This window comes from Rhinolophus hipposideros, assembly GCF_964194185.1.
Source record: "Rhinolophus hipposideros genome assembly, chromosome: 19".
Classification (NCBI taxonomy): domain Eukaryota; kingdom Metazoa; phylum Chordata; class Mammalia; order Chiroptera; family Rhinolophidae; genus Rhinolophus; species Rhinolophus hipposideros.
Window position 1 is genome coordinate 24,316,506 of NC_138065.1, and position 16,446 is coordinate 24,332,951.

The 16,446-nt window shown below is 43.6% G+C and overlaps 2 protein-coding genes across 2 annotated transcripts in view; both read left to right on the forward strand.

Annotated features, from left to right (window-relative positions):
- Positions 1–8,680, forward strand: part of ALG14 (ALG14 UDP-N-acetylglucosaminyltransferase subunit) — a 109,680-nt gene extending 101,000 nt beyond the window's left edge. Inside the window, exon 4 of the mRNA XM_081026619.1 lies at positions 8,263–8,680. Within this exon, the coding sequence (XP_080882745.1) occupies positions 8,263–8,493 (231 nt within the window). The 3' untranslated portion in view covers positions 8,494–8,680. The remainder of the gene's footprint in view (positions 1–8,262) is intronic.
- Positions 8,681–13,689: 5,009 nt separating this feature from the next.
- LOC308487811 (6-phosphogluconate dehydrogenase, decarboxylating-like) lies at positions 13,690–16,001 on the forward strand (the record flags this gene model as incomplete). Its single annotated transcript, XM_081026554.1, is given in 4 exon segments — positions 13,690–15,466; positions 15,468–15,638; positions 15,640–15,691; positions 15,694–16,001. Coding segments are annotated over 4 exon segments (1,641 nt in total). The 5' UTR covers positions 13,690–14,356.
- Positions 16,002–16,446: the final 445 nt, after the last annotated feature.

Below are 16,446 nucleotides of genomic sequence, written 5' to 3' on the forward strand. Positions count from 1 at the left end.
TCTTCAGCCAACTCCCAACTAATGCTGAATCTGGTCACAAGTACAGACCAAGTCACAGTGCCAGACCAGGAATGGACAGCAGAGCCCCAGACTCATCTTCTAAAAACTGGGTTTGAGTCTCAACTGTGTGAGCTTACATAGGTCACTTAATTTCTCTGTGCCTTCATGCGCTTGTCTAAAAAATAAGGATAACAGTGTCCAGCTAGAGGACTATTTATTATAAGGTTTAAGTGAGGTACTTATGCAAAATGCCACATTTGGGTTCTGTGCCTGGCAAGTAGTAGCTGCCCTGTAAATGTCAAGGTCTCTCCCTTCCTCCTCCAGCTAAGGGAAAAAGGTTTAACCACATGACTCTCAGAGGCTGCATCTAGCTCTGCAATCTGTGCCTCTGAGAGAGCCGCCGAGTACAGGGTGTGGGGAAAACAAAAGGGAAAAATACCGGATTACTAGGATTCAGACACCTCCGTGAAAACATTTCAGAGGGTTGAAAATACAATGAAAACAATAAAAGACCAAAAAGGCAGGAAATCGTCACCTTGACCGTTAGGTCCAGAGAACAGGAAAACTAAAAGATTCAATTTCGTCAGCTGAATGTAGAAGCAGCCAGGAAGGTTAGGAAAAACAATGTGTGGTTAGCCTGACCATGATCTTTACTGATGATGCAAAGCAGCCATGGCTTACCCATTCAGACAAAAGAAAATTTAAGTTTTATTTTTTTTGTGATGGAATATCGGGGCAAAGAAATGAAATACCAACTCTGCTTGGCACCGACAACCTCTGAGCTCTTTTGCCTGCTCTGCACTTATCGGAGGAGTAACCAAACCATGTGGAGTCTGGGGTCTGTAGGATCTTACTAACATGCACTGAAACTACAATTGGGAGGGGACATTGGAGCCTGATGTCTGTGTATCTCCGCCCCTACTTACCATCATTGTGGCTCAGGCCCAAATCAGAATGGTCACAAGAAAGTGGGAAGTCTGGTTTCCCACACAAGGGCAAAATAGCCAGCTCTTGTTTTGAAATGAACAAGATCAGGCTTATTTGTCACTGTATGGCCATTGACATTGAAGGCCATTTGGCCAATGGCTAAGTACGCTACAGAGGCTCAGCAGATACAGAGCAGGGAAGCTAGAGAATCCTCCAGTCATCCACCATTTGTGGACATCCAGAAAACACTGCTCCTGGAAGTCAGACTCCTTCTATCCTTTTTTTACATAAGTGTCACTTGGTGTGGATCATGCAAGGCAAAAAAGATGACTAGACAATAAAGACACCAAAACAGTGGGTTGGTTTATTCTTATAAGTTACCCTCTGAGAGGTTAAATCATGCCAGGTTAATGCCATGCCTGTGACAGAGTAAGGGACAAGACTGGTGCCCCCCAGTACTCTTAAGAGTTTGAAAAATGCCTCAAGTGTACTACTTCACTTTTGGAAGGATTATAATATTAATAGTAGCTACCATTTACTGAATTTTTACCATGGGCCAATGACTATGTTAAATGCTTTACATATATTATTTAATCCGACAGTAACGCTGTTAAGGAGATACTGATTTCCATGTTATATTTGTTTCTGGTTGGATTACCATTCCCCACTCCTGACGTTGTCTCCCTTATCACTGCAAGAAGGAGAATACGTTAGCACCGGTTGTGCACCTGCCCCAGGACCGTCAGGACCAGTCTCCTCTTGCACTACATCTGTGTTGACATCATTCACAAGAAGTTCAAACTCCCGTGACAAAGTTTCACCTGGACAGAACAGCTCTGTTAAATTGTCAAGTTCCCACTTCCCCCTAACCTCACAGACCGTCTCATTGGCTCTCGGTTACCTAGTCCACAGAATAGACACCATCCTCTTTCCTGCCTCTGCTCTAACCGATGGCCGGTTTACCTAAAACCCCTGCATGTCATCAGGTATGTGCTCATGAGTCACCTCCTCCCAGCTCTTCTTTGACCTCCTTGTCTTCCTGATCCCTTATTCTGCTTTAGATTCTGTGTCCATGTTGTTCTATATCTGTTATGTTCAGGAATGTAAACTTTGTGAGCACAGGGACTTCCGACTTTTGTTCACTAATACATCCTTACTACCCAGAACAGTACCTGGCGTATTATCTTTGCTCAATAAGTATTTCCTGAATCAATGAACCAGTTCATGACAGAGGAAACTGAGACATGGACTGGTTAGGTGATTTGTCCCTGGTGACCTTGCTGTCAAGCAGCCAGCCCAACTCTGTGTGATTGCAAAGCCCTGGCCTATGAACCATGTTGTTTCCCCTTTTGATGGATTATTTGAATGCAACATGAGCAAGAATCTTCTGGCTGAACTGGAGTACTCAGTGTTTGGGTGTCCATACATGGAACTTATCAAATGAACAAGACCTACAGGATCAAAGTGAACTGCTTCTTGTTTGATTACATCAGGAACAGTTTTGGGGGGGAGGGGTTGTTTTGTTTTATTTTGTTTTAGTTATCACCAAGCAAAATACAAGTAAGTGGCATTTGAGGAGCCAGCAGTAAATTCAGTATTTGTACAATATGTGTGCATTAGCCTATATAAAAACAATTTATAACTTGCCTTTTTCATATGGCTTAAAGGAAGATGAAAGCTATGTCTGGGTAAAGAGCAGTAGGGAAGTGGCTCGATGACTATGGCATGTTCATGCAGTGAAACACCTATGTAGAAACATGGAATGGAAGTAGTGATACAATTGGAAAAGTAGACCTCAAAAAGCTGTCTACACATTGATGACAACTCTGGAAATTCTCTGTGTGTTAGCAATAAAATTGTATGAGACTTTGAGGGTCATAAACAGTTGGTGATTGCAATGTTTAAGATTTGTTTGGTTATTTCATATTGGGCTTGATATTTAGCTATTTCTGTTTAATTCTTACTACTCAAATGATTAAATAGACATTAAAAAAAGAAGAGATACAGTGTACCATATGTGAGCCAAGCACATACGTCAGCACATCTGCGGCTCATCCTTTTCCTTCCTGCTGTCCACCTCCCCTAATGGCTGGCATCCAGCGCTGCCTTCCTCACACTTCCTGTCCTGACTCTAACCTCTGCTGTTACGGACCACCTGCCCTCCACCTGTACTTTCTTCCTTACCCTTGGTTACCCTCAGATGCTTCTCCATTCAGTTTTCTGAGGCTTTCGTCCCACTACTGTCGTCCTCCTCTATTGAATGAGGCCTTTTGTGTACCCTTTCCATTCACTGCAGCCCTCACCGGGCTCTTTTTCCTGCATAGTCCTCATCCATATTTCACTTCGTCTGCTTCCTGGACTCATTGTCCAGTACTGTTATCCCTGCCTGAGGAAATCCTATGACTGTTCCTTCTCTAACTCCGCATTTGCTGTTCTTAAAGTCTTTGTTCTTCCCATACCAGTTAGGGTTCTTGGTAACAAACCATAAAAATCCACTCTGGCTGACTGAAACGGAGAAAGAATTTAGTGAAAAGCTATTGACAGCTCTCAGAATTACCGGGAAAGCTAACGAAGTAGGGTTAGAAGACAGGGAAGGACAGGTGGGAGCTGAGCAGCTAGAAACATGGCCAAAATTCCATGGCCACAGAACAGGTTGGGGGGACACTGCTGCCACCACTACTGGACATTGAACACTGCAGCTGGCACCACTAGTACGGGATGCTGCCAGTGGCACCTTTGCCACTGAAGATTCTCCTTTTGCCTTGCTTCTCTGCATCATAGCTCCTGGTCAGATCTAGACAGAATATTCTGGCCAAGTCACTGGCCTAGTCACTAACCGCAAAGGGGACCTAGAAAGGAATATCTCACTTGTGCTGTGAGAGATAGGCTCTGCCTGCTGCCACAACTCACACAGTGGGAAATCACTCAGATAGATTCCAGGCAGGAACAAAAAAACAAAAGACCACATGGCCCATCCCCAATTCATGACAGTTGTTTTATTAAACTTTCTACAACTTCTTTAAGTCCTCGAAGCTGTTTCTTTTAACCTCTCACTCAGCAAGAACTCTGGAACACAGTTCAGTGCAAAATTAAAACCTTAGAGGTCAAAGATTTATATACAAAGATGTTCATAATAGCATGATTTAGAATAGCAAAAAAAAAAAAAAAGGAGTCAGCCTACATTTCCAAACAATAAGGAATAGTTAGATGAATTATGAGATACCTATGGGATTAAACATATGCAGTCATTAAAAATCATGAATTTTAAAAACTTTTTACAACACAAAAATATAACTAAAAAGAACTTTATAATATTTATGTATAAGTTCTCACAATTATGTACATGCATATATGAACATGTCTTCTGGTAAAATATAAATGTATATATATAAAGACATACATTGGAAGAGAATACACCAAAAGTTAACAGATTGATGGAAGGATTACTTTTTTCTTAATGCTTTTCTGGAGTTCTCACATTGAGCTGAAAAGTTAGTGATAATAGTTAAAAGAAAATCCACTGAGGGCAAAGTTTTGTCCTTTGTCATGTTCTCAGAAAGTACATTTTTTTCCAAATCAACCTTAAACTAAATACTCTGAATTCTTACTTTTTTCTCCTGATGTTGAAAGAACTCACCCTTTTCTATATAATCAATTCCTCCCTAACCACCCGTTTGTTCCACTGATCTTTATGTTCACATTATATAAACCTTTTCCCAGTCCTGTTTAGCTCATCCAGCTCCTACCTGAGCTCCTCTCCCCAACGTGTTCACTCATTCCTTGCCCTGTATTTTAGCTCAAAGATTCACTGAAATAGCCATCTTTGAGGTTTCCATTACTCCTCACCAAATCTGAAGATTTCTTCTCCACCTCTGTCTTTGCAGCTTTGTTGACTGCAAGAGACATTACTGATTATTTCATCATCTTTTACACACTTTGGAGCATAGCTAAGTCAGAGTGCCTTGTGGCTTTCTTGCACTCTTACGCACCTTACTTGATGTGGCTCCTTATTAAGCCTACAACCGTGCTCTTCTTCTTCCAGTGACTCCTGTTTCTGCACAGCAGGGTTGGCTCTCTTCCTCATATCCCCGGTAACCTGTCCACACAGTGGGGCCAGTGTACTATGAACAGAAGTTCTGATCTTGACAGAACAAGTGACCTCCACAGAGGCGACCTGCCCAGACCAGCTCTGCTTTGACAGTGGACTCCAGTTGTCTTCCATGGTCTTCCTTCATGGGCCCTAGCAGCTCAGGGGAGGGCGCCCAACCTTCCCTGGGGCCCTCTTACTACAGTTCATGAACTCTCTCCAGCCTCCACCTCTATCTCCACTAGCAAGAACCTATCCAGTACTCCAGTCTTCAGGCCAGTGCCTCAGAGTTGGACTCTGCTTCTCTGTCCAGTCTCTTCAGGTTGCAGCCCTAATTGGACTCTCCATCTGGTTTTCAGTCTCACCTTCACATGCTCTCTCTTGGATTATCCTCCACTTCATGGTCTCTGACCTTCAAACCAACCGAGATCTTGGCCCATATTCTGTATATAGGGTTCCTACTAGTTTAGGAGCTGAATTCAGATGACCTAAGTGAAATGTTTTTTCATAAATGCCGATGTTATACTTTAGCCAACAGGACTTGACCTGTGGTGACCCAATTCTATAGAACAATAACCGTCTTGTAACCATTCTTGATCCTTGATCTGGCTCGTCTACCCTCATGACTTCATATTTATGGTAGCCCTGACCTGTTTTGTTTTGTTGTTTTCTAGACCCATAATTTATATTATCTGTAGTACATCTCATGAACTGTCTGCTCTCAGAAAAGTTTATTGATTGATTTTTAATCCACCCAATAGGCATGTATTGAACACCTACCAGTTGGCACTCCAGGCGGTCAGTCAGAGACTAGTGAGAGAGTTAGACAAAATAAAGGGCTGTACCAGTTCAGGATGCTTCTGTTGCTAGTGACAGAAACCCCGATTGAAACTGGTTTAAGCAAGAATGTAATGTATTCCGGACAAGTCCAGCATTACATCTGGTTTCCGTCAGGCACAGCTGGGTCCATGTGTCTTAAATGCTGCCTTTGGGATCTGGCCTGTCTTCATCTCTCAGCTCCGCCCTGTTGTTTTCTGTGATGGCTTCATTCTCAAGCTCTCCACATGGCAGCAAGATAGATGTTAATAGTACCAGGCCCATGTCCTCCTAGATTCCGATACAGCAGAGAAAGCTGCCACACTCTCAGCAGCCCCAACAAATGTCCCACTTCGTCTGTGGTTTCTGAATGGATTGTGTTCTTCCCTGAACAAATGACTTTTGCCCTGGAATTCGATGCTTTGATGGGTCACACTGGAGTCATATGTCCTCTACTTATAGTTGGTTATGGAGTCAACTCTATGCCAGCACTTAAGCTCAGAGTGACGGATACAGTGGTTCCCCTGTGGAAAAAGCAAATTGATGTGGGACAGTAAAAAATTTTTTAAAATACTGTCAGTTATAGCCATGATGTTTATGATGAGTGTATGATAGAGTTACAAACAGGGTTAAGTCTGGCAAAGGGAGCATTTGACTCTGTGTACAACAGGGGAAAAAGGATTCTCTTACCTCTTGCTCCTTTCACTACTTCCTTTCCTTCCTTTTCCTTTTCAGCATAATTTAGTGAATGACTATTTTGTTCCAGGTACAGAGTATAGATTGTCCTAGAAGTTTACTCTGCCCATAAGGAGCTTACAAAGTAGTGAAGAAGAAAGATAGTAAGGGCAATACACCCACATTTATTGAGAATTTTTATTTTAAGAAATAGAAATATGCCCAGAAATAATTCCTTGCTTATATGGTCACTTAATCTATGACAAAGGAGTCAAGGATATACAATGGGATAAAGACAGTCTCTTCAGTAAGTGGTGTTGGGAAAACTGGACAGATATATGCAAAAAAAAAAGAAATTGGACCACTTTTTTATACCATATACAAAAATAAAATGGATTAAAGACTTAAATGTAAAACCTGAAACCATAAAACTCCTAGAAGAAAACGTAAGCAATAAACTCTGACATCACTCTCAGCAATTTTTTTTTTCTGGATATGTGTCCTCGGGTGAAGATAACAAAACAATTATTTTTTGAACAGTGAAGGAAACCATCAACAAAACAAAAAACCAGCCTACTGAATGGGAGAAGATATTTGGCAGTGATGCATCCAATAAGGTGTTCATATCCAAAATATATAAGAACTCATACAACACCAAAAAAAAATCCAAATAAAAAATGCGCAGAGGACCTAAATAAGCATTTCTCCAAAGAGGAAATATAGATGGTCAGCAAACATATGAAAAGATGCCCAACATCATTAACCACCAGGGACATGCAATTTAAAACGACAATGAGATATCACCTCATACCTGTCAGAATGGCTATTATCAATAAGTCAACAAATAACAACTGCTGGTGAGGATGTGGAGAAAAGGAAACCCTCATGCACTGTTGGTGGGAATGTAAATTAAGGCAGCCACTATGGAAAAAATTACGGAGTTTCCTCAAAAAATTAGAAATAGAGCTGCCGTACATTCCAGGAATTGCTCTTGGTATTTATCCAAAGGAAACAAAAACAGTAATTCAAAAAGATATATGCACCCTATTTCATTGCAGCATTACTAGTGATAGCCAATCTATGGAAGTAGTCTAGATGTCCATCAGTAGATGAATGGATAAAGAGGTTGTGGTACATATATACAATAGAATATTATTCGGCAATGAAAAAGAATACATCTTGGCATTTGCAGCCACATGAATGGACTTTGAGGGCATTATGCTGAGTGAAATAAGTCAGAGAAAGACTAATACCATATAATTTCACTTATATGTGGAATCTAAAAAAAAAACAACAAATGAATAAATAAAACAAAACAGACATATAGATAACAGAGAACAAGTTGATGGTTGCTACCGGAAGAGGGGGTGGGGGGATGGGAATAAAAATCAACAAGAACAAGTTGGTACCTGAGAAGACAATCACAGCTGATTTTAAATGTCTTCTATATATTTGTGTGACATTTAAGATCCACAAAGCAGTCAGAGAAGAGCAACACACACCCGTCTAGTGAAAGCTGGCTGAGCACGAGGCACTGTACTGACACCTTCTGTAGCACAGGGCAGGCTGCCCAAGCCCACAGGAGTTAAGTGATTTGCTCCAGTCACAGAGTTGGGGAGTAGGAGAGCCAACAACATGGGGAATAATTCAAGACTTAGAACAAAAAACAAAAATCCCCTCTAAGATGTGACTGTTTTTAGTGCCAGATGCCTTATTTATTCTGTATTTTAATTTGACCTTCAACTTTTTTTTTTAAGGTATTGTGTAACGGACCAGGAACATGTGTTCCTATCTGTATATCTGCCCTTCTCCTTGGGATACTAGGAATAAAGAAAGTGATCATTGTCTACGTGGAAAGCATCTGCCGAGTAGAACATTTATCCCTGTCCGGAAAGATTCTCTTTCACCTCTCCGATTACTTCATTGTTCAGTGGCCGACTCTTAAGGAGAAATATCCCAAATCTGTGTATCTTGGGCGAATTGTTTAATGAATGACAATTTACTTCTTTAGAATTCTGCAGTTAACAATATTTATTGTAAGTGGGGAGAAAAACCACGTTTCTTGTAAAGGCTTCTCAAAGTCCTGATAATTGTTGTTAGTCAAGAATAAAACGTGTAAATAACCCAGTGAAATAACTTATAAAACAAACATTAATAAACCATGAAGTATTTATGCCTCTGTGCGCCAAATTTGTGTATAAAAGTATCTATCACTGCCTGCAAGTTATCTTCTGACTTGTTTTAGTTATATTTTTCTAGAACTAAATACAGGATCTGTATGATTAGTAAAATTTCCTGGTTTTTTTTTTTTTCCAGTATTCTGCAATGTAAAAAGAAAAAGAAAGGTGTTTCTTAGTTTTTGTTCTAATACCACAGACTTTATTTCCTATATGGAAGCAGCAAAGTCCCTAGTGAGTCCTTTCAGCATAAAGGAAACAGTTATATTAAATTGGCTTCATGACAATTTACACTCCACATGCTTCCAAAACCTTGAGCATAAACCAGTGTCTTTTTTAATTCTTCAGTTTTGCTTTGTAAGTAGTTGGCCTTAGTCTAGACTATCTTTTTAAATCTCTTGTTTAATTGTTAAATTAAAAGGTGACCATTGCCATACTAATAACATGATTCTCTTTATCAGGTATCAAACTGAAAACAAGTTTGAGACATTTAGGCTTGGTAGAGCATATATTTACTAAACGTTTTACTAAGTACTTGCTGTATGCCAGGTATTTTTCTAAGCACTTTTCAAATATTTACTCATTTAATCCTAATAACAACTCGTTGAATTAGGGACTATTTTTATCCCCATTTTACAGATGCCTTGTCCAGGATTACATGACTAGTAAGTGGCAAAGCCAGGATTCAAGCTCAGGCAGCCTAGCATGAGAGGAAAGTCAGTTTTGTGGGCATGTGGCCTGTGCAGTCCCATGGGGACCCACACTTAGGAGAACCCTACACTTTGTTTAATATTCTGCTGTCACGCTCTTGAATTTCTTAACATATCTTGAACCAGGGACCTCACACATCACTTAGCTGGTCCTGCTTGAGCACCTGTGCTCCTAATGATGCCGTGTCAACTACAACAGAAGGACAACACCTAGTGCAGGACCTGGCCCAGGTAGCTCCTCAGTAAACAGGAAGCCCATGCCCCTCCCTTGAAGCTCTGCTCCTTTAACAAGGCAACAAACAATGAAAAGACCTCTTGCAGTATTTGAATTTTTAATTTTCTCTTTTTAAATCTTTTTTATAAGTATGATATAAATCTAATAAGGAAATGGGAAGAGGTTAATGAAGAGATTGATTTTTAATGAAAAGAGCCATGGTCACGCAAGATGATGTAAAATTAAAATGCTGAGGCTGATCTAGCCTTTCTTGTTCTTTTAGAAATCTTCTTTGAATAAAGGAAGCACATCTGTCAGCAGGACATTTTCTTAGGTTTTTGGTTGGAGGAACACATGGCAGAAAACTCTCAGAATAGTGAAAGCACTTTGCTGTCTGTATTCAGCAGCCATGAATGTGTTCATTTGGCTGTTTGGGCAGCCAAATGGTAGTTATCATGCTTTGGCTTCACTTCTCAAATCTCAGGCACTGGCTCTGTTTCCATGGACAAAAGGCCTGGAACGTCAGACAGCGTATTTGTGTGGTTCAACCATGAGCTGAGGTAAAATAAGCCTCTACTTTTCGATAGAGAAAGTGATGTTTTTAGGGACAGCAGCACATGCATTTTATTCATCTTTGAAATTTTCTCTGGTCTGTACTTTGTTTCTAAGTGGCACTAGATAAATAGTGGATGAGTGAAATTGGACTGCATTGAGTACAATTAATGCCTGTCTGTGCTCCAGGGCAGCCTTCCCAGGGCCCCCGAGGTAATCCTGCTGCAGAGGCTCCTGTCGGGCCAGAGCTCACAATGCTTAGGCAATAGAGAATTGTAGAAAAGATGCCATGATTTTTTCCAGAAATATATGTCCCAGATGTTTTACAGAGCCTTAACTCAGACAGTGGTTAGTTAGCCTGGAAAGTGAGAGAAAGAATCTGTGTGTTACATCATTAAAAATTTTAAAATAAATACCTCTGGGTTCAGGCTGCTGTGAATACATTCAGAGCCAGGCTGAGGCACATGTTACCACACCTTCTTGCTCAGTTTTAGATTATTTGGTAAATAAGCGCACACTCTGCTGTATGTTGTTATGGCTAATTTGAGTCCTCCATGTCACGTTAGTAAAAGGAATTGGTTTGAAATTATAGCAGGGGTTACAGTTTCCCTGGTGTGCATGTCTGTGGCATTGAGAAAGATAGTACTGCAGTCTCAACTCAAACTGAAGATCAGTAGCTACTTGTCCTTCCCACTTTCTCTGGAAACGCTCTGGAATGCAGCTTTTACTGGAAGAGTCTGTACATGAAAAATTAATTGCATCAGTTTTTAAATTAGAGGCAGGGAAACCACACATCCTGCCCACACCTACTTCCCTGAAAGATTTTTATCTACAGGCCCCTACAGGGCCTCGGTGGTTTGCCAGGTCAGAAAGTCTTCACTGCTTCAAATAGGACATCCAAAAATCATCACAGGAAGCTTTAGCCTGGAATGAAAAGTGCTATGGAATCATGTCAACAAGAGGAATGCTGTACAATTTTAAAACTGAATAGCAAGAGGTCCTTGCTAGAGATGACCCAAGCCTCCCCTCATAAAAGCAACTTGAAGCACATTTTTATTTGGCCTTCCAAAGAGAGATTAAAATTGGGAAATGTACTACCCCATATTTGCAGTTCTTTAGGTTAAATCAGGGCTTTATTTCTTCTGAAAAGCTCCACCTCACCAAAAGGAGTTTGATAGCAACATAATAAGCATATTTTATCCACAATAATAACATCATTGTGAGTGTAAAATAAGATCGTCCTTCTCCATTCAGCTCAGTTTTGGGGGCCTTGTGGAGTTTCTTCCCCAGATTTCAGCTCTGACACACAATGAGCAGACTCCCAGATTTCCTTGTCTGTACTGAACTTTCTTCTGTCAGGGCCCATCTCTCTAGCACTCTAAAAACAAATTGTCTAGGGAGATTCAAGATGGTGGATTAGATAAATACTGTGCCTGCTGCCTCCCAGGATCACACCAAAATTGCAAATAAATTATAGAACGATTAACCTTAAGAATCATCTGGACACGAGCTGAACAGAACTCCTGTAAATAAGGATATAAAGAAGAGACCACATCAAGACTGGTGGGAGGGGTGGAGACGCAAAATGGGCTGACCCAAACCCACAGAGAGGTTGAACATTGGGAGGGTCAACTCCGTGGCCGAGGACCCCCTCCCCCTTCCGTGAAGAGGAAGGGGACTCCCCAGCCCCACACCGGGTTCCCCAGCTCAGGGGTCCTGGGCTGGGAAGAGGAGTTCCCACTGCCTCTGGCAGTGAAAATCAGCTAGAACTATGTATGTCTGCCCTTCCTGGTGGCTGGAATTACAAGGTGGCTGGAATTACAAGGTGGCTAGAATTCCAAATGCTCTCATGTAGAACTGGCACATTTGCTGGTGGGCATTCACCTGGTCTCTGGTGGAGTAGGTAGCAGCTCGGGAGATCCAGGGATGTGTGGGAAAGGACTGAACTGAATGCCTTTGTCCCAGTAATGTGGGGGACCCTGTGTGGAGCCTGCACACGTGTGGTTTACAGGGGGATCAGGCACCATCTTTTCAGGGTTTTATGCCCTCCCCCAAATGGCCAAGCCTGACACCACATTGGTCTGGTAGAATCCACGCATGCGCACTGCCTTGATGACGCCTGGGTTCCCGCCCTCCACACAGCTGGTGCTATGTCGCCCGGAAATTCCTATCTGCCAGGCTGCTGGCCCCACCCATCGGGCTTCGGATTAAAGCAGGCAGAGAGCCTGTGGCAGCCCAGGAAGCATTTGCTGGAGGGTATTAAGCCATGACCTGCGCCGGCCCGCAGCACAGACTGGAGGTGGTGGCAGACCTTAGACAAGCAGTGGCTGGCTGTAGTGTTCTTGGGGGATTTTTGTAGGGTGATCCTGGGCCCAGCACTGGTGTGGAAGCTGAGACTGTGCTGAATTTGTAAGCCTGTGGCAGCCCAGGAAGCATTTGCTGGAGGGTATTAAGCCATGACCTGCGCCGGCCCGCAGCACAGACTGGAGGTGGTGGCAGACCTTAGACAAGCAGTGGCTGGCTGTAGTGTTCTTGGGGGATTTTTGTAGGGTGATCCTGGGCCCAGCACTGGTGTGGAAGCTGAGACTGTGCTGAATTTGTAGAAACTACCAACGACACCCCTTAGCTCCCTAGAATCCCACACCACCCACCTAGAGCTGCATTGCCAGGGGCACTCTGGGCACCTAGGCGGCCACCCTGCCCCCTCAAGCCACGGAGGAGGTTTTTTACAGCAACAGACAATCCACAATGGCCTGGGGAGATTTTGGTGGTGGATAGTGACCCAAAAACTGCACTGAAGCCACTCGGGAACAGCTCTCAGGAATCAGTGGTGTGCTGCAGTGTTCTTGAGGCACTGGGCAAGGTGGTCACAGGCTGGGCTCTGGAGTAAGAACTGAATCGGCATTAACTGTAAAAACCACCAGTCACATCTCGTGACTCCCTTGAACTCCACCCCACCCAGCTAGTGCTGCATTGCCAAAGGCACTCTCAACACTGGGTCAACCGGTCTGGCATGCACACCTAAGGAGCCTCTCTCAACAGCTGGGCCTTACGGGCAGCTGGTGGGTGGCAATAGGCCTAGAGGACCCTGGGCCTTTTGCTAAGCTGCCTCAGGCACACTATTGGTGGAAGCCAGCCTCAGTTCACAACAGAGCCATCCATGGTGTGGTTGGCTGCTGTGTGTGCTGGACTCAGGGCCACATGCCTCTAGGTCCAGCACACACAGCAGCCAACCACATATGGCTTGGAGGGACCTACCAGGTAGCCACAGGCCAGTAACAGGCAAGGTTAAAATTGCCCTGCACAGGAGCCCCTCTACAAAAGATACCAGAAACAACACACCCAGAGGCTGCTTCAGACCACACCGGAGCACTACCTGGTTAGCAGCACACCTAAAGGGGGGGTCTCAACAGGCACAAGAGCCTGCAGAGGCAAAGCCTCCTCTGAGGTGTCAGCCCCCAGACAGCAGCTCATACACTGTGGGTGAAGCTGGTCCTCACAGGTGGTCAGTCTGGGAGTCGTTCCCACCCACTGATGCACCAAAAGCAATCAAGGTTCAACTACAGCAGGAGAACACACACAACACACAAGGGACACTCCTGGAACAATGCACAGCAGATTAGGGAGATTGCACAATTCGAGTACACATGACACATACTACATAAGGCCACCCAGCAAAGACTAAGACATAGGAGAGCTACCTGATACATAGAAGCAAACACAGAACGGCAGCCTGAATGAGAAACAAAAAAACATGTCCCAAATAAAACAATAGGAGAAACCTCCAGAAACAGAACTAAATGAAATGGAGACAACCTACCAGAGACAGAGTTTAAAATACTGATTATAAGAATGCTTAAGGAACTTAGTGAGAATTTTAACAAAGAGATAGCAAGCATAAAGAAGGACATAGAAACCATGAAAAAGAGCCAGTCAGAAATAATGAATACAATAACTGAAATGAAAAAGATACACTAGAAGGAGCCACCAGCAGATTAGATGAAGCAGAGGATCAAATCAGTGATTTAGAATACAAAGTAGCAGAAAACACCCACTCAGAACAACAACAACAAAGAGGAATAAAAAACAAGATAGTATAAGGGACCTGTGGGACAACAGCAAGTGTAACATTAGCATCACAGGAGTACCAGAAGGAGAAGAGAGGGAGCAAGGGACTGAGAACATAATTGAAGAAATAATGATGGAAAATTTCCGTAACCTGGTGAAGGAAATTGACATACAAACTCAGGAAGTGCAGAGAGTCCCAAACAAGATGAACCCATATAGGCACACACCAAGACACATAGTTAAAATGGCAAAGTTTAGAGTCGCCCGTGACGTGCCATCTCTGCCCTCCACCTCTTTTCGCTCCTACCTGTCTGCCGCCGCCGCCATGGCCCAAGCTGATATTGCACTGATTGGACTGGCTGTCATGGGCCAGAACTTAATTTTGAACATGAATGATCACGACTTTGTGGTCTGTGCTTTTAATAGGACAGTCTCCAAAGTTGATGATTTCTTGGCCAACGAGGCAAAGGGAACCAAAGTGGTTGGTGCTCACTCCTTGGAGGAGATGGTCTCCAAGCTGAGGAAATCTCGGCGGATCATACTGCTTGTGAAGGCTGGTCAAGCTGTTGACGATTTCATCCAAAAATTGGTCCCATTATTGGAGATTGGTGACATCATCATCGATGGAGGAAATTCTGAATACGGGGACACTACAAGACAATGTCGAGACCTCAAGGCCAAGGGAATCTGGTTTGTGGGGAGCGGAGTTAGCGGTGGAGAGGAAGGGGCCCAGTATGGCCCATCACTTATGCCAGGAGGGAACAAAGAAGCCTGGCCCCACATCAAGACAATCTTCCAGGGCATCGCGGCCAAAGTAGGAACTGGAGAACCCTGCTGTGACTGGGTGGGAGAGGAGGGAGCAGGACACTTCGTGAAGATGGTGCATAATGGGATAGAGTATGGTGACATGCAGCTCATCTGCGAGGCCTACCATCTGATGAAAGACGTTCTGGGCATGGAGCATGATGAGATGGCAAAGGCATTTGAGGAATGGAATAAGACAGAGCTAGACTCATTCTTGATTGAAATCACAGCCAATATCCTCAAGTTCCAAGACAGTGACGGCACACACCTGCTGCCAGAGATCAGGGACAGCGCGGGGCAGAAGGGCATGGGGAAGTGGACGGCCATCTCAGCTCTGGAGTACGGCATGCCCGTCACCCTCATCGGAGAAGCGGTCTTTGCCCTCTGCTTATCATCTCTGAAGGACGAGAGGATTCAAGCTAGCAAAAAGCTGAAGTTGTCCTCAAAAGGTCCAGTTTAAAGGTGATAAGTCATTCCTGGAGGACATTCTAAAGGCCCTCTATGCTTCCAAGATCATCTCTTACGCTCAAGGCTTTATGCTGCTGAGAAAGGCAGCTACTGAATTTGGCTGGACCCTCAACTATGGTGGCATTGCCTTGATGTGGAGGGGGGGGCTGCATCATCCGAAGCGTATTCCTAGGAAAGATCAAAGATGCATTTGATCGAACCCAGAACTTCAGAACCTACTACTAGATGACTTGTTTAAGTCAGCAGTCGAAAACTGCCCGGAGTCCTGGCGGCGGGCAGTCAGTACTGGTGTCCAGGCGGGCATCCCCATGCCCTGCTTCACCACTGCTCTTTCCTTCTATGATGGGTACAGACACGAGATGCTGCCAGCCAACCTGATCCAGGCTCAGCGGGATTACTTTGGGGCCCACACCTATGAACTCTTGGCCAAACCAGGGAAGTTTATCCACACTAACTGGACCGGCCATGGCAGCAGTGTGTCTTCCTCTTCATACAATGCCTAGTCGCGCTCACCGTGTTAACCCACCCCAATTCCATAGACGGGACATTCCATTTGCCACACAACACTGCTTACATGGCCCTTTGCCCTACTTTCTGCTCTGATCTTTTAAAACAAAGTGTCGGAAGAGACTCCCGAAAAGTCACCTTACCTGTGAAGTAGTTCTGTGAGACCCACCGTGGGCTCTGTCCTTGCCTTTAAGGACTGGCCAGGAATTAATGTGCAACAGTGCAAATCAGTTCCTGACGCAGTGACTTTCCACATGTCCCATGTCCCGTGGATTAGGGAGGCATCTAAGTTTCCCCTGATGGAGGCAGCAGCTCTTAACCACGTAGGAGGGAAGGGCTTTCTTTGGAAATTGATCAGACTGGAACCTTTGTATCATGCAGCTGAATTCCTTTTTTCCTTTACTTAATAAAAACTACATTATATTTTTTTTAAAAAATGGC